Genomic DNA, 18,454 nt, shown 5'->3' on the forward strand with positions numbered 1-18,454 from the left:
TAGAGNTNNANAGANTACAAACTACAAATCTCATNACCTTCAGTTAAAAAATTTCAATTTCGAGCTAAAAATCGTCAATGACAAAAAAGTTTCTTACCGATTCAACTTCTTCATCTCCGCCTTCCAGTTATTCTTGTCCACATAGTATTGCTCGACGCCAGCTGTGCTTAGCGGGCTGAAAAATTATTTTTTTACTTAAAAATCCATATTTCCAAGTCCGGATGTCCAAAACTCCCCAAAACCTACGCGATTACATCCTCTTCCAGCCGATACTCCTCGCCGAAAACCTTGAATTCTGTCAGTGGGTGTGGTGGAGGAGGGGCGGAGCCATTATCGATCCGATCACTAGTGTAGGCTGACGCGTATTCCGGAGGGTTCGGGAAGGGGCTGACTGTTTGTGTGGCGCCGAAACCGGGAAGCATCTCGATTTTCAGCTGAAATTGAAAAAAATGGGCGAAAAATGTCAAAAACAGCTGAAAATCGCTGAAAAATGAGGGAATTTGGGTAGAGAAAAACGTGAGTGCGGCGGAGCGCACTTGCACTTGTTTTCTTGTTTTCGCTCGATTTTTTCACCTTTTTTCCCCATTTTGCAGCCGCTTATTATGCATTATTTGTGGCTTTCTATGTCGGAAAAAAAATAAATTTGCATATGAAAAATGGGATGAAAGCAACAATTTTATCAGTCAATACAGTTTTTTCTTTCTTTTTTGTCACTTTTTTTTGATAGAAATTCGATTTTCAGACAGAAAATAGGTTCAAAACAACGATTTGTCAATGAAAAATCCCAAAAAAAAATTTTTAAAAAGACAAAAATGTAAAAATTGTACTTCGCAGTGAACACAATTTACAAAAACTGACCATGCGCCTTTAAGTTACGGTACTTGAAATTTTAATAATTTTCAGCTATTTTTCACTGATTTTTAGCTAATTTTAGCTCTGAAAAAACTCTCAAAAACTCAGATGACGGAAATTCAATTTAAAAAAAATTTTTTAACAAGTTTTGTTACAGCAATGTTGCCAACCATAAATTCAAAGAAATATGCATAAAAAAGATTTCGTGGTGAGACGCAACAAAAAATTTCTGACCATGCGTCTTTGAACTACGGTGCTTAGAATTTAAAGCTTTTTCGGTCTTTTTTTCAGATTTATAGCTAAGATTTCTTTTTTAAAAAGCATAAAATAACAAAATAGTAGGTGTTCACAACAAAAATTGTCAAAAAAAATCCGAAAAAATAGGCAAAAATGTAAAAATTGTGCAATTCGTGCTGAAACCAAATTGACAATTTTTGATTATGCGCCTTTAAATTACGGTACCTAACAGAATAATATTTATTTTTATCGAATTTCAGCGGAAAAAGATGTATGACGAGGCACTTCTCGACCATTTTGTTCAGCTAAAAATCAGCGAGAGTCATTTATTGGATGATAAAGTGATAACATGCGCAAAAGGAGATCAAAAATATGTGGAAAACGTTGCGCACCGGCAAGAAGAAGACTTTCCGGAGCATATTATTGGATGTAAAGATTTCCCAAGGGATAAGGTTGAAAATAAGCAAAAAATAGAGATAAATAAGGGGTATTTTTGTTCAGAAAATCGTCAGCGTCACATCTAGAAACGTTTTGAAGATTCGAAAATCGAAAAATCTGGAATTAGAGGAACAAATCCAGTGTGACTACTCAGCGACCTCGTGAGCCTAGAATTTCCGATTTTTCAGACTAATTTTTTCCAGTATTTGCTCTCTTATCCTCGGCGAAACCCTCGAATCCATCCGAATCTTCTTCGGAAGTGTCGTTGGAGAATTAATCGATTGGCAGCCGGGAAAAGAGGATAAGCCTGTGATGAGAAAAGGGCACAAAGGCATGATTTTCTCGATTGTGGCGGATTCCAAGAGGATTTTCACCATTTCCGATGATCGCACCATTCGGATGTGGGCCATTTCGGATAGAGGGGGATCTTTTTGGTGGGTGTGGATTGCTATTTTTGCTTGAAAAAGCGCTGAAAACGGCTGAGAATGCTGGTTTTTGTGATTTTTCGAAGCCTGGCCAAAGCCTATCCTAATAGAGCAGCACTTTAAAGTTTTACTGAGGTTTAGAAACTACAAACTACAAAATTTCATAAACCTCAGTAAAAGACTTGAAATTCGACAAGTTTTGAGCTAAAAATCGTCAAAAACGGGATAAAATGAGTCAAGTTACAGCGATTTCAAACTTTTCTGAGGCTTAGAAACTTTTGTAGTTTGTAGTCTAAGCCTCAGTAAAAAACTTCAAAGCGCTGTAAATGGGCTCAATTTTATCCGTTTTTAATGATTCTTGGCTCAAAAGTTTTGTCATTTTTTGTAGTTACTTAGTAAACTACAAACTACAAAAACTACAAAAAAAATTCGAGTCAAAAATCGGCGATTTCATATTTTTTTTTCTTTTTAGACTATTTCTGAACGTTTTTGACCCAAATTACTGTAGATTACTGTACACTGTACAGTAATCTACAGTAATCCTCAGTCAAAAAATTCGGAAACATCGAAAAATAATCGCCAAAAATAGCTGAAAAACCTAGAAAATACCTATTTTGGGACATTTTAAGTTTTAAAAAAATCAATTTTTAGTGTTTTTTCTTCCAGCACTGCCTTCGGCCACACCGCCCGTCCCTTCACAATTTGCCTGGATCCGGATAGCCAGCTGATCTACACGGGCGGTATCGAACAAACTGTGTACTGTTGGAAATACACTGATCGAGAGATCAAATTGACAAGAAAGACACCGTTATCAGCTGGTGTCATTCGAAAAATCACACTTTTCAACGGGCGAACACTGGCGATTAGCTGCCAGAATGGAGATATTCTGAAAATCCACGTGGATTGTGGAGGTGTCCCTGATTGGAAGGTTCTGAAGGCAGGGATTGTGAATTTCAAGGTGTTGAATTGCGGATTGGTGACACTCAATACCAGGGAGTGAGTTTATAGGGGGAAAATTCTAGAAAGTTCTAGAAAAAGTTGAAGAAAATCTGAAAAAAATCAATAAAAAATCAATCTTTTTTTGTCAGAATTTTCTTCATTTTTTCTAATAATTTTTTATTTACTAAGGCTTATGAAATTTTGTAGTTTGTAGTTTAGGAAATTTGACAAACTTTGAGCTAAAAATCACTGAAACCGGATGAAAACTAGCTGAATTACAGTGATTTGAAATTTTTTACTGAGGCTTAGGAAATCTTGTAGTTTGTAGCCTTAGCCTCAGTATAACTTCAAATCGCTGCAAGCCCTCTTATTTTTATCCGTTTTTGACGATTTTTAGCTCAAAATTTGTGAAATTTTCCAAAAATTTTGCCACTACAAACTACAAAATTCGCTAAGCCTCAGTAAAAATATGGAATCGCTACATTTCGTCCCATTCTCCACTGCTGTTTCGACGATTTTGATTCAAAATTTTTCGTAGTTTCTGTAGTTTGTAGTCTGCTCAGGAACTAAAAATTACAAAACTTATGAACCAAGGATCATTAAAAACGGATGAATTTGAAGTTTTCCTGAGGCTAAGTGACTACAAACTACAAAAGTCTCTAAGCCCCATGAAAATTGGAAATCGCTGTAACTTGGCTCATTTTACCCCGATTTTGACGATTTTCAGCTCGAAATTTGTCGAATTTGAAGTTTTCTACTGAGGCTTAGGAGTTTTTGTAGTTTGTAGTTTCTAAGCCTCAGTAGAAATTTGAAGTGCTCTAGCTCGGCTGATTTGCAGCTGTTTTCGGTGATTTTTAGCTCAAGATTTTTCAAATTCCCAAGACTACAAACTACAAAATTCGCTAAGCCTCAGTAAAAATTTGAAAATTTTGAAAAAAAAGGGAAAAATTGTGAAGGATTTTTTTCAATTTTTTTTTTCAGACTTTTCAAAGATTTTAAATGAAAAATTTGACAAAAATCTATTAAAATGCTTCAAAAATCCCAAAATTTCTCTTTTCAGCGAGCTGAAAATCTACACGAACACCGGAATGTTCAAGCTAATGTGTCGTGTTGGCAACATCAAACACATGTCGTCGTCATCTGAATCGCTTGTCGCGTGGCACGAGAAACAACTGATAGTAGTGTCTGATATACTGTTCTACGAGTGTGATATGACTCCAGGACCCGCCCCACCTTTGGAAGAACAACGGAAAGTCAGGAAGCCCCATGTTTTAGGCTCAAGCTGTCAATGAATATCATTACGGCGCTCTGCTGGGACAATTTGGTGCTGATAAAGACTGTGGACGGGTCTTTTGTGAGTTAACCTTAAGCCTAAGTCTACTCTATTAGAGGATAACCTAATCTAATAGAGTTGGTCTTATCTAGATTACTGTAACAAGGCCTAAGCCTATCCTAATAGAGCATATCCTAGTCTAATAGATCAGAACCTAGTATATTACAGTTGGTTTCATCTAAGCTACCGTAACCTCGCCTAAGCCTATCCTATTAGAGCATATCCCAGTCTAATGGAACATAACCTATTCTAATAGATTGGAACCTAGTCTAATAGACTTGGTCTTATCTAGATTACCGTAACAAGGTCTAAGCCTGCCCTAATAGAGTATAACCTAGTCTAATAGATTGGAACCTAGTCTAATAGAGTCGGTTATACCTAAGCTACCGTAACCTAACCTAAACCTAGCCTAATAGAACATTATCTACACTATTAAAGCATAATAGAGCCTGGAATAACATAAGCCAGTTACTAGTTATGTCCAGTTAGGCTTACTTGAATCTATCCACCTAGCTATCTGGGTTGGTCTAGGCTACAGTAACCTGCCCCTGAGGGTTTTTGAATTTTCAAAAATTTCCAGGCTGTCTACGAGTATCTGGACGCTGATTCCTGGCAATGCTTGAAACGTTTCACACCGGAAAACCCATCAATCATGCCTTCCTGCTTTGCAAAGTCCAAAAATTACATTTACATGGGAACCACGCACGGAGAGCTGTATTATACCTATTTGGAGGATCATAAAAACGATCAGATGGAGTTGGCATTGACGGTACAGTAGGCTACAGCAACCAAATAATGATTTTATTCAGAAAAAAGAGTGCTGGGACCTATTCGGAGGCAAGGAGGTCACCTGCATCTATCCCCTAAAACTATGCAAACCGAAATTCATGACACTTGGAAAGACGGGAGTCTGGGCTACGGTAGCTGTGCACCGGGAGGGATGTCCTATTATGTACCCCACCAAGCCAGTGATTCACACATTCCGCATTCTGAATTCGAGAACGTTCTCGGCGGCGAGTCGTGTCGCCTGGCCCTGTCAATTTATTGATCGGAAGGGGAATGGAGGGATCGAGGAGAGACTGATTGTTGGGTTCTATGGGGTAAGAAGAATCTCGAAATTCCAAGTTTTCTAGGCCATTTATAAGTGGTGGCCGAGAAAACCAAATTTGCGAAAGTTAGGCCATCACTTAGAAATGACCTAGAAAAAGCGAGAAAACAGTGTCAGCAACCCTCCGAAATTCCGCATTTTTCGAAGAATGTTGAAGCATTTTTGACCCCAAAATGCCCCTTTTTCCAGAAAATTCAAAATCATTCAATTGCGATAAAAATTGATATTACGAGCTGAAATGGACTGAAAATCAGAATACCGAAAAAAAATTCTGAAAAAGTCAAAATTTGAAAAAAAATTTTTTTTGGGATTTTCCGAAAAATTTTTTTTCCAATTTTCGACTTTTTTGAAATTTATTTTTGATATTCGTATTTTCAGGTCATTTCAGCTCGTCATATCAATTTTTTCGCAATTGGACGATTTTGAATTTTTCGGAAAAAAAACATTTTCGAGCACTTGTAACTCAGCTCAATGTGGACCAAATTTGAAGAAAAGTATATTTTCAGAATGAGCGTTTTTTGAAAAATTGATGTTTTGAAAAAAAACACCGCCTTATTCTTTCCAGACCTCCATGATTATCTGGAATTCCACCACTGGCCTCCCAGTGTACGAAACCTACTGTGGAGGTGGCCACCGGGAATGGCAGTTGGAGCCATCTGAAGAGGATCCATCTATTCTAGACTTTCATTTCATTCGGGACAACGACCTGTGCCATCAGAGAATCGATTTGAACTCCAAAGAGTATGTTCTCAATACCGCCCATTCCTCATCCATCGTCGCGGCTTCTGGATCCACGGATCTCCTGGCTACAGTATCTCTAGATGGTCATTTGTCCATTTCAAATACCGATGGTCAATTGATCATTCCGATTTTCGTTGGAGAGAATCTTCTGTGTACTGATATGCGTACTGATAAGGGTGGACATTCTTATATCATTGCTGGAGGCGGGAAATCAAAGATATCGATTATCGATTTCAATCATTCGGAGCTCGAGAGCCATGGGGTATTCTCAATGCGTCATTTGTCGAGGCCAGAGGAGGGAAGAGTGGTCTCGGTGAAGACGTGGACGGAGGAAGATTCTGATCCCAGATTCGTGGTGTCTTATTCATCTGGAGTCTTGGAAGTGCTGGATTTCTCACTGAAATCGCTGGCGACTTTGGAATTGGAGGATTCACTGGGAATCGGAGCAAAAATCGATATTTATGATGAGGATACGCTGATTGTGGGCACCAGCGGAAGCTATGTGCTGACTTTTGAGCTTAAGGATGAGCAATTGAAGGAGACGGGGAGATTGGTAAGGGAGTGTGTGTGTGGGGGGGGGGGGTTGAATTTTGAATTTTTCCCAAAATTTCAAAATTGTTCAATTGCGATAAAAATCGATATCACGAGCTGAAATTGGCTGAAAATGAGAAAACCGAAAACAAATTTCGAAAAATTCAAAATTTGAAAAAAATTCACTTTTTTTTGAAAAATCCACAGAAAATTTTTTTTTTCCAAATTTTGAATTTTTCGAAAAAATTGTTTGGTATTCTTATTTTCAGCCCATTTCAGCTCGTGATATCGATTTTTATAGTAATTGGAAGATTTTGAATTTTTCGAAAAATGTTAAAATTTTCGGAAAAAAAAAGTTTCAATTTTCAATTTTTGTCCAGAAACTCTCGGATCGTAGTGGTGTCACCTCCATCGCCATGTCTTCCGATGCCATCTACGTTGGCTGTGATTCTGGCCACGTCTACAAGTGCCACGTGGCTTCTGAGTCCTCAGATTCTGAATCCGTAGCTAAAATCCAATCCCATCTGTCTACTGTAGTGGGAATCGTGGTCACTAAGGATACGGTACTTTCGATATCTCTGGATTGTGCGATTGTGAAGTCTGTGACGTCTTCTGAGTCCACAGTGGTCTCCTCCAGGAAGCCGACGATAATCGATATGCCAAACGGGATGGTGAAGATGGGAAAATCGAAAATAGTAGTCGTTGGAGACGGAATTCAGATTATTGATCATTTGATTTGAAATTTTTTTCTCATGTTTTACCGATTTTTTGTCATGTTTTGGGTCTTTTTTTTGTTGATTTTTCTAATGATACAATTTTAAATTTTTGGAAAAAAATCCAAAAAAATCAAAATTGTCTTGTTGATTTTTCTAATCAATTTTTGAGTTAATTTTAAATTTATATTAATTCTCTTTAGATTTTTTTAAATGATACAGAATCTCAAAAAAACAGGGCAGGGAAAACAACGAAAAAAAAGTGAATTATGAGGGAAAGGAATCTAACCAGTGTCTCGAAGAATGGGAATTTCAGGGGGTTGAGGGGATAAAAATAATGCGAAAAAATTGGGAAAATTTCAGAGATCATTTCAGAACAATTTGACTCGATTTTCTTGTAGGGGAGGGGGAGGGAAATTTAAATTTTTCAGAAAAAATTTAAAAAATTGGGTCGGGGGAAGGGGAGGAAAATACACGTAACGGCAAGGAAAAGCAATTCAAAGAGGAGGCGGGAGGAGGGAAAAGGCACCGATAATGGAGAGGGTTAAAATGGGTTAAAATTACAAAATTTGAAAAAAATTTTTGAAAATTTTCAAAAATTAAAAAAATTGTTTTTCTAAATTTTCAAAAAATTCGAAAAAAAGGGTTGAAAACGGAGGATAAAACTGGTTTTTACGCCTAAAAACTTATTTTCAGCTCGTTATCTCGAGTTGTCGTCAAATTCGGTGTCTGGTCCGCAAACACTCGGTGCCACGCGGTGTTCGCGGACCAAACACCAAATTTGACGACAAATCAAGCTAACTAGCTGGAAATTAGGCTCTTAGGGGTGAAAATGGCTCTAAAGATAGACTTTTTTGACTTTATAGTCTCTGGGCAGTGTATTCTGATTGATTGAGGTGACAATGGCGTTCTTATCCCGAGATGGGGTGTTGATTCCGGAGCCATGCTGGCTCATAGACATCGGATGGTGGGTGGCGTTCATTGACATCACCAGTGACGTGGCATCCATGCTCTGCAAAAATTTTGAAATTCGAAAAATCGGAAAATTCTGAAAATTTTTGAAAAAAAAATCGGAAAATTCTAAAAAAAAATTTTTTTCAGAATTCGAAAATTTTTGAATTTTTAAACGAATTCTTGTGTTTGTTGCCATTTTGAGTCGTCATATCATTTTTCATCAAAATTGGACAATTTTGAAATTTTTCGAAAAAAAAATCAGAAAATTCAAAAAAAAATTTTTCAACATTTCAAAAACGTTGCATTTTTCAACGAATTCTTGTGTTTTGTGCTGTTTCGGCTCGTCAATTCAATTTTCATCGGGATTGGGTGATTTTGAAATTTTTTTGAAAAACAAATCTGAAAATTCCAAAAAAAAAAAATTTTTTCAGAATTCGACTTTTTCGAAATTTTCTTTCAGATTCTTCATTTTCAAGTAGTTTCGGCTCGTCATATCAATTTTCAACAGATTTGGGTGACTTTGAAATTTTTTGAAAATGCGCTCTATTGAGAGTAATCCTACCTGCTTTGATTGCGGCACGAAACCATGATCCACCTTCGTCGCCGTCGTCAACGAATCGTGTCGTGTCAAACGCGCTCTACCGAAACTATCGTAATCCGAGCCGCTTGTCGAGCTTGCGGACCTATGGGGTTCGGAAGTGGCCGCCCATCGATTCACACGGATTCCGATCTGCAACATTTTGAATTTTGAAAAAAAAAAAAAATTTCTAAAAATTAAAATTTAAAAACTCACAAACGCTCCAATAATCAGGGAAATCAACGAAGCGACTGCTGCCACCAGGATTACTGTAATTGTCGAGTGCTCCTTGGCATAAACGTTTCGAGACACGGCTTCCGGTTGAGCACCATCACTATCACTGTCATCGAACACTTCCCGCACGATGATTCCCTCGGGACATTGCTCAGATTGGCCGAATACCATGTTCTGGAATTCGGAATTTTTTTGAAAATTTTTTTTGAAATTTTGAAATTTTCCAAAAAAATTCAAAATCGTCCCAAAAAATTTTGAAAAATACGAATTTTGCGAAAAATGTTTTTTTTGGGATTTTTCGAAAAATTTTTTTTCCAATTTTCGACTTTTTTGAACTTTTTTCTTGGTATTCTGATTTTCAGTTCAATTCAGCTCGTGATATTGATTTTTATCGCAATTGAACAATTTTGAATTTTTTGGAAAAAAAAATCCAATTTTTCTGGAATTTTTCCCGAAAAATTCAAAATTGTCCAATCGCGATAAAAATCGATATCACGAGATAAAATAAGCTGAAAACGAGAATACAAAAAAAAGTTTCAAAAAAGTCGAAAATTGAAAAAAAATTTTGGGATTTTTCGAAAAAATTTTTTTTTCAAAATTCCCGAATTTCCTGAATGTACTACCTGAATGTACTGATCTCCGGTCCACGATCCTCCGTGTACACATCTGGCAATACTGGAATCCCACGCACAGTGCGGGTCCTGTAGCTGCACACACTTTGAGCAACTGGTCTGCTGAACACAGTTGTGTACTGGCAACGACGCAATCTCATCAGATGACACTATCACCACATTCTCCTTCGTCGTGAGTAGATTCACCACTGGAACACCCCTTTGGAATACTGTAGCCGCTTGGATTACGGTAGCATTCCCATCCACCTCAACCACTTTCAACACCTTCCCATCTGATGTTCCAATGAACAGTATATCGTAGTTCTGACCGCCAACCGCCTTGACACGTGGCAATACAGTAATCTGAGTAAGATCCGCACGATCGGCGCCTTCAACTAGAAGAGGGGCGGAGACTGCTGGGATGGGACGATGGAGGAGGGGGTGGTGGAGGATGAAGGATACTGTATTCTCGGGAAGTTTCGTAGAGTCCGGGGTGCAGGAGCCGGGGCGGGGCTTGGGAACCTCGTTTCGATTGTAGGCCATCCACATTGATTGGGCGTTGTTCTGGAAGAGAAAAATTCTCGTTTTGAAAGAGTCTTTGCGCCTTTAAGGATCAACATTTTTGGTAAAATTGATATCACGAGCTGAAATGTGCTGAAAATAAGAAAACTAAAAAAAAAAATTAAAAAAGTCGAAAATTGAAAAAAAAACTTTTTTTTTCGAAAAATCCCAAAAAAATATATTTTTTCAATTTTCGACTTTTTCGAAAATTTTTTCGATTATTCTTATTTTCAGCTCATTTTAGCTCGTGAAATCAATTTTTACCGGAATTGAACAATTTTGAAAATTTGGGAAAAATTCCAAAAAAAATTTTCAAACTTTATTTTCCAGAAAATTTCAAATTCGCTCAATTCCGATGAAAATCGATATCACGATCTGAAATTGGCTAAAAATAAGAATAATCGAAAAAAAAATTCAAAAAGGTCGAAAATTGAAAAAAAAATTTTTCGAAAAATTCCAAAAAAAAAATTTTTCAATTTTCGACTTTTTCGAAAATTTTCTCGATTATTCTCATTTTCAGCCCAACTCAGCTCGTGATATCGATTTTTATCGCAATTGGACGGTTTTGAAAATTTTTTCCAAATTTTTTTCGAATTTTCGCACAAATTTTGCTGCAATAAAAAATGTAAAACTCAATAATCACCTGATGCTTGAAAGTGCCATTATCGAATTCCTCTCGAATCTTCTTCATTGAAAACTTGCACACCGCACTCATTCGGACGTCAGAGTCCGGCGTGGAGAAGACCGTGTAGACGACGTGATCGTTGTTTCCAGCGTCGATGGGGTCCGAGACGGCTTCTGGAAGATTTTAGAAGGCGTTTGAGGTTTTAGATATATTTTAGAAGGAATAAATCGTTTCAGAAGATCCCGAAAACTCACTAAGCTCATTAAAATAGAACGGAGACGATCCAGAAGGCAGTGAACAATTGAGCCGCGCCTTCAAATAGCTGGTCCATCGCTCGTTGGCCGGACGGGCGCCCCCTTTATCGTTCTTGCACACCCTGGCGACACGGGCATAGATCTGAAAGGGTCTCAATTGGTGGTTAGAGGGTCTCCGAGGGTCACTAGGTGCTTACCTGTGACTCCTCATTATTATCGATTGCCTCGCTGGCGATCTCTCGGAACCAAAAGTAGACGTGCTCTTTGTAGGCAAAGGTGGCGACGAAGTTGGGAGCTGAAATTGTAGACATTGTCAGAAAATTCAGAAAATTTTTTTTTAATCGGAAGGTCCCATACCGTAATCTAAAAAAATATTTCGAATTTTTTGAATTTTCCGAATTTTTTTCTTGACTAAAAATCTCTGAAAATCGAGATAATGAATCGAAAAAAAAAATAAAATTATTGAATAATTAATAAATTACATCCCTCTGTCCTAATGCCTGCAGGGGACGGTACCTCCCTTCTATTTGCTAAGTGCCTTTTCCACATGACGTAATCACTAATTACCCGCAATCAGTCTTCAATCACTTACCATTCAACACTCTCGCATCGTAACTTTGCGTTCGAATGTTCGCTGACGCTTTTGTTGCCGGTGTTTCGTCGATTGTCTTCCTGTAATTAGTTAATGGGGGTACTGTACTTGAGAATTTTGGTGGAGAGAATGCAAATTCATTAAAATGTATTTACTAATTGAGGTGCAAAGTACATAGGCAGTTTGAAAAAAAATTCCAGAAAAAATTTTTTTTTGAAATTTTTTTTCCCTAAAATTCAAAATTGCTCAATTTCGATAAAAATCGATACCACGAGCTGAAATGAGCTAAAAAATAAGAATACTCAAAAAAAAAAATTTCAAAAAAGTCGAAAATTGAGAAAAAATTTTTTTCGAAAAATCCCAAAAAAAAATTTTTCTCAATTTTCGACTTTTTTGAATTTTTTTTTCGGTATTCTCATTTTAAGCCAGTTTCAGCTCGTGATATCAATTTTTATCGGAATTGGACGATTTTGAATTTTTCGAAAAATAATTTTTTAAAAACTTTCTTTCTTGAATTTTTTCCCGAAAAATTCAAAATTGCTGAATTTCGATAAAAATCGATATCACGAGCTGAAATGTGCTTAAAATGAGAATGCCGAAAAAAAAATTTCCATAAAAGTCGAGAAGTGAAAAAAAAATTTTTTCGAAAAATCCCAAAAATTTTTTTTTCAAATTTCGACTTTTTTGATTTTTTTTTGAGTATTCTGATTTTCAGCCTATTTCAGCTCGTGGTATAGATTTTTATCGAAATTGGATGATTTTGAATTTTTGAAAAAAAAATTCAAAAAAAAAATTGTTTTTTTTTCGAATTTTTTCATTATTTTTATGTGAATTTTTCAGCTTAAAATTCGCATTTTTAAAACTATTTTCGGCGCTAAATTCAAAAATTAAAATGTCTACCTATAAATCAATGCATCATTCCCCACAAAATCAGTCACCGTCGCTGCGAACAACTGATTCGTTTGTGGAATATAGAGTGCACTGGAATTGTGCTTCGGATCATACGGCGAGATTCCTTGACCATCGAATTGCCGAGTATTCCGGATACCGTAATCCGTCACCGAGTACTCGCGACACTTTGGAGAGAAGGCGTGCGTCCCGCAGACCAGGGAGACGCCCGCTGATTTTCGTGCCAGGACCCGAATGTAGTTCTGACAGTCCGTTTTCGATTTTCCCTTCATTATACATTCTTCAATGTGCTCCGCCGGGGGTTTCCAGTCGATTTTCTGGAAAGAATATGGGGTACAGGGGAGCTTCTTGCTAAAAATTCAAATTTTTGGTTTTTCTGAAAATTAGTTTTTTGAATTTTCAAAAATTATATATTTTACAATTTTCTGAGAATTTTTCGAATTTTCTTTTTTAAATAAAATTTTCAGAAGAATCAATTTTTTTCTTAATTTTCCGGAAATTCAGTTTTTCACTATTTCTAAAAATTTTATTAAAATTCAATTTTTCAGAATTTGCCTGAAAATGCGATTTTTTCGTAATTTTAAGAAAATTATATTTTTGTATTTTCTTAAAATTCAAAATTTTCAAACTTCCAAAAAATTGAATTTTTCTAATTTTCGGAAAAATCCTGTTTTTTTTTCAACAATCAGTTTTCCACCTATTGAAATTTTCTAAAAATTCAATGTTGGAATTTTAGGGATGCTCAAATTTTTGGATTTTCAGAAAATTTCATTTTTTCGAATTTTCTGAAAAATCCATTTTTCTGAAAATTCAATTTTTTTTAGAATTTTCTGAGAATCCAATTATTAAAGAATTTTTAGAAAAATCCATTTTTTCGAAATTCCCGAAAATCAAATTCTTGGGTTTTCTGAAAATTCGATTTTTCAGAATTTCTTGAGATTCGATTTTTTCGAATTTTCTAAAAATTCGAATTTTTTGATAATTCGAAAAATTTTCAAAAAAATTCAAAAAAATGGAATTTTCTGAAAATCTTTTTTCTCGAATTTCCCTGAAAATCCCAATTTTCAGCTTAAAATCTATGATTTTTGAGCTTCCAGACGGCTCTGCCACGTGGGGCAAACTTACATGATTCACAGAAAGCGTCGAGAGCGAGAGATTGTAGACGGCGTTTCTGGAAAATTCCTTGTTTTTTTTCAAGAATTTCTGCTATCCTATCCAATTTCAACCCTCTAAACATCATGTTTTTTTTTCATTTTTTCCGAAATTTCCTCTAATTTCAACCCCCTAAAACTGAAAAAACCGTAGTAAAATCGGCACTAACGTAGTATCAAATTTTTTGAATTTGGTGCCAAAATGCGGGTGTCCCAGAGGAAGGGAAACAAGGCGATTATTCTGCCTGAGGTTATAATTTTGAAAAAAAATTGCAATTTTCACTGATTTTCGCCAATTTCTGCACTTTTTGGCTGAAATGTTTTTTTGAAAAATTTTAGTTTTTTGTCTCAAATTATAGGCTTATGTGTAAAAACGCCTTGTTTCCCTTCCTCTGGGACACCCGCATTTTGGCGCCAAATTCCAAAAATTAGCCCCCCCCCCCCCCCAAACTAAGCTAGCGCCGTTTCTCTCGTTGTTTTTTTTTCACAAAGAAAGAAATAGATCACTATCTATTTGGCAAAACTTTGTTTTTGTCCAAGTCTTAGTTTCGCTTCTGATGCTTATCATGTCCCCATTCAAAACCATTCAAAACCAGTCAGATCGCAATCGCGCTCTATTGACAACTACTCACCTGGCTCCCACTAATAGGGAATCTCCATCAGCGGCCAACAATTTGAAGTGATCGGATTCGTCGGAGCTCGTGCCGATGCCGCCGAAGCGATCGCCAATGCCAACTGCAAAAAACAAGAGAATTTGAAGGAGATAAAGCGCGCGAATTCAAATTTTTTCAGAGATTTTCAGGTTTTAAACCACTGAAAACCCTTTGAAAATAGGAAAAATCCAGTTTTCCGCCGTTTTTTTCAACAAAAATGAACAAAAATACAGTCTTTTCAAAAAATCGCACAAATGGCTCAGTGGGATTTTCGCCAAATTCCACTATCAATCTAACGACCCGAGTTTGAGTCCTCGTGGTGGCAAATGTTTATTGCAAGCTTTTTTACACTATTTTAGAGCATTAAACATCCAAAAAAGGCGCCAAATTCAAAAATTCGTCTCCCCTTCCTGGCTTAGCGCCCACGCTCTTTTTGTAAGACTCCAGAAGACGTCAAAAGTAGAATTTTCAGATTATTCAAAATTCTAGAATATTCTATGGAACATTTCCTGTCGATCTGTATAATTTTCATTAAACTTGGTCCGGTCATTCTTGAGTTATAGCGGTTCCAAACGCGCTCCATCGAACTATTTGCCCACGCTCTTTTCGCCAGCCTCCAGAAGACGTCAAAATTGGAATTTTCAGAATATTCAAAATTCCAGAATAATCTATAGAAAATTCCCTTTCGATCTAGATACTTTTCATCTAATTCGGCTCAGTGGTTCTCGAGTTACAGCGCTTACAAAATTGAGTTCAACTTTTGGCAAGCGCGCTCTCTTTTTGTACGACTCCAGAAGACGTCCAAATTGGAATTTTTCAGATTATCCAAAAATCTAGAATATTCTATAGAAAATTCCCTTTCGATCTGTCTAATTTTTATCAAAATCGGTCTGCTGGTTTTTGAGTTATAGCTCTTCCAACTTGGTATTAGCACATAACACCGTTCAAACTTGGAATTTCGATTCAAATCAAACAGGAGAATGTAGAGCTAGATAAGACCTACGGAATGATACAAAATGTAACCAAATTTGGTGTCATTCTGTAGCTCTTACCTAGCTCTACATTTCCCTGTTCGATTCGAAGAGAAATTCCAAGTTTGAACTGAGTTATGCCTTTCAGAAGCTTCTAGATGTTCTACGTGGCAAATTTTTAAAGGAACATCCCCTCTTATTCTGTGTCATCTCATCAAAATCGTCGAAAATCAAACGGGCGGCACAAAACCCATTATACAAAGGGACGTAACCGAACACCACCACCCTACCATCCCCTCCCATCTCATTTCCGAAAACGATTTTCATCTCTTTCCCTCTTCTAACTCACGCCGACGAAGACGACGTCGGATTGGAAGAGGAACGAGGAACATATGAAGGACACATGCAATGCTTATTATGCGTTTAGGTTGGGAGAGGTCATTCTTGTATTTAGGTAGTTTTTCCCTCCCTCTTTTCTCGATGATCCTAATTTCCAGGGAGAGGACAACGTCTTCTGAATACATCGTCCCCCTCAGAAAGTACATGATATGACAAGTTTGGAAAAAGAAGAAGAAGAAGCTGGGAAAGAAGAATATTCCCATGGGGAAGCAACGCGCGCGCGGGAAGAAATCGCGCAATCATATACTATGTGTTCTACACTAATCGCCTATTCCCCAGTGGGAAAACCTCCAGGAAGCTTCCGGAAGGCATGAAGAGCTAGATGAGAGCTACAAAATGGTACCAAATATAGACAAATTTGGTATCATTTTGTAGGTCTCCTCGAGTTCTATATTTCCCTGCTTGATTTATACAGAAATTCCAATTTTGATCAAGTTATGCCTGGTAGAAACTTCCAGAATCTGCTTCCATCCACCCTACAGGTTCTGGAAACTTCTACCAGGCATAACTCTGTTCTAAATCAGAATTTCAGCACGAATCAAGCAGGGAAATGTAGAGCTAGATGAGAGCTAAAAAATGATATCAAACATAGCTGAATCTGGTATCATTTTGTAGATCTTCTCTAGCTCTATATTTCCCTGCTTGATTCAAATCGTAATTCTAAGATTGAGCTGCGTAATGCCTTTCGGTAACCGCTTTCTTCCAACCTAGAGGTTCTGGAAGCCATAATTCAGCTCAAAACTGGAATTTCAGCTCAAACCAAGCTGAAAAATGTAGTGCTCGATGATAGCTACAAAATGGTACCAAATATAGTGAAATTCGGTACCATTTAGTAGCTCTTATCTAGCTCTACAAAATGATACCGAGATTCACTATTTTCGGTATCATTTTGTAGGCCTTATCTAGCACTACGTTTCCCTGCTTGATTTGAGCAGAAGTTCCAAGTTTGAGTTGAGTTATGCATTCTAGGAAAGCTTCCAGACCCAACTTCCTTCTACCCAAGATGTTCTAGAAGCCATACCAGGCATAACATAGGATATTACTGTAGATCCTATGGTCCCTGCCTCATCTATCCAACACAAATTAAATAGAATATTTGACACCCTGTATCCCGCTGCGAGACGCAATATGCAAAAGCACCTGCCTGCCCTGTCAAAATGGCATTGCAAGGGGGTGATCAATCATTGTCTCCTTGTCAACACTCAAGCCTGTATATAACAGGCACCAGATTTCTAATAAAGTGTGATAAATCGTGTGTATGATTTGCATACATAACTTCTGCTCCCCCCTAGAAGACGTCAGCCTCTTCGGTGTCTTCTTGAACACACAATATGGCCTTGTCGAGTCGCCTCTCTCTCTCTCCTTCAAAAGATGTGTCAAGAAGATCCGAAGAACCTAACGGAAAATGGAAGATCGGGTCGTCGAGATTCGAGAGATGAGAGGATGCAAAAAAGATGTGGGTCGCAAAAAAAAAACAAAGGAAAACATCATGTACCTGGGAACAAGAGAGGATTAGCCTACTTTTTGACATTTAAATTAGTCTTTAGAGACCACCGCCGACAAGTTGTAAGTAGCTAGTGAATGGGGTCTCGAGGGCAAAGTTAAATGGGGAAAAATCCACGTGGATCGGCTCTACAGTACTCCTAGAACTTCTAGCTTCAGGCTAGTCATTCCACATGGATCATATGGTGAGCTAGAAGTAGAAGCCCAATGCCACGTGGATTCTAGTAGGACTGCTAGTAACAGAGGTCTAGATGCCCTTCAAGTAAATGCATGTGTTTTTGGACGGCTCTACAGTACTCCTAGAAGCTTAGGCTAGCCAAGTCACGAGGATGGTAAACCTAGCTAGACCAGCAGAGGTCCGATGCCACTTGGATTCTCGGAGGACTCCTCTTAGGGACTGCTACCAACATAGGCCTAGTCTGGGCTAGACCGACTTGATGCCCATTAAGCTTGGCCACTTCAATCCACGAGGATTAGGATAGGACAGCTCTACAGTACTCCTATTGACTTCAGCTTCCGGCTAGTCAGCCCGCGTGGATCCTATGCTATCCTAGACCTACATTGCTGCTTTAGAGAGCAATGCCACGAGGATTCTAGGTATAGATACCTGGGAAACCTGGCAGAGACCTAGATGCCAATCCACGTGGATTTCTGTAAAGTCTAATTGTCTTGGACGGCTTTACAGTACTCCTACTGACTTCAGCTTCAGGCTAGTCAATCCCTGTGTGCCTTTAAAATCTCTGTTGCTTCAGAATTTCATCAGACGACGTCTCTCTCTCTCCGGAAATCTTCAAAATCCCCGTTCTCCTCTTCTAACTCAATCAACACGCTAGATTTCACAATGATGTTGCGTCTCTCTAATTGCGTATTCATGGAACATCCTTCTGTCTGTCCCTACGTCCAGATGTCCGCAGGCCTCAAAATGATGGCTTCCTGTGGTTCAGGGGCTTCCAAAAACGACAGACAAGCATTCCTCTGTCTGTCTTTGTGTCCAGATGTCCGCAGGCTTCAAAATTCTGACACAGAATGATGGCTTCCTGGGGTTTTCTGACCTCTTCTCTAGAGAATCTAGAGGTATGGCCCCCTCTATGATTGATCGTTTTGCATAAATAAATATCATTGAGTAGGGGTCATCAACCCGTC

At 37.7% G+C, this 18,454-nt stretch overlaps 3 protein-coding genes across 3 annotated transcripts in view; 1 reads left to right on the plus strand and 2 right to left on the minus strand.

Moving 5' to 3' along the window:
* Cbr-let-49 overlaps positions 1-422 on the minus strand; it is a gene marked incomplete at both ends in the record, with an annotated part of 2,304 nt that extends 1,882 nt beyond the window's left edge. Inside the window, 2 exon segments of the mRNA XM_002640600.1 lie at positions 98-175; positions 247-422. Coding sequence (XP_002640646.1) covers positions 98-175; positions 247-422 — 254 coding nt within the window.
* A 936-nt stretch (positions 423-1,358) lies between these two features.
* Positions 1,359-7,344, plus strand: CBG19705 (the record flags this gene model as incomplete). The annotated part of the gene is made up of 10 exons (XM_045241551.1): positions 1,359-1,541; positions 1,591-1,688; positions 1,731-1,961; positions 2,619-2,948; positions 3,952-4,095; positions 4,167-4,245; positions 4,805-4,993; positions 5,034-5,324; positions 5,898-6,626; positions 6,985-7,344. 10 exons carry the CDS (start codon positions 1,359-1,361, stop codon positions 7,342-7,344), a joined length of 2,634 nt encoding a protein of 877 aa, XP_045096891.1.
* Positions 7,345-8,155: 811 nt separating this feature from the next.
* Cbr-smp-1 overlaps positions 8,156-18,454 on the minus strand; it is a gene marked incomplete at both ends in the record, with an annotated part of 12,405 nt that continues 2,106 nt past the window's right edge. Inside the window, 11 exons of the mRNA XM_002640602.2 lie at positions 8,156-8,329; positions 8,834-9,001; positions 9,065-9,256; positions 9,706-10,257; positions 10,898-11,052; positions 11,134-11,275; positions 11,331-11,428; positions 11,726-11,805; positions 12,626-12,951; positions 13,760-13,805; positions 14,418-14,520. Coding sequence (XP_002640648.2) covers positions 8,156-8,329; positions 8,834-9,001; positions 9,065-9,256; positions 9,706-10,257; positions 10,898-11,052; positions 11,134-11,275; positions 11,331-11,428; positions 11,726-11,805; positions 12,626-12,951; positions 13,760-13,805; positions 14,418-14,520 — 2,036 coding nt within the window. The remainder of the gene's footprint in view (positions 8,330-8,833; positions 9,002-9,064; positions 9,257-9,705; positions 10,258-10,897; positions 11,053-11,133; positions 11,276-11,330; positions 11,429-11,725; positions 11,806-12,625; positions 12,952-13,759; positions 13,806-14,417; positions 14,521-18,454) is intronic.

The sequence above is a fragment of the Caenorhabditis briggsae genome, assembly GCF_000004555.2.
Source record: "Caenorhabditis briggsae complete genome, chrI, whole genome shotgun sequence".
Taxonomy (NCBI): domain Eukaryota; kingdom Metazoa; phylum Nematoda; class Chromadorea; order Rhabditida; family Rhabditidae; genus Caenorhabditis; species Caenorhabditis briggsae.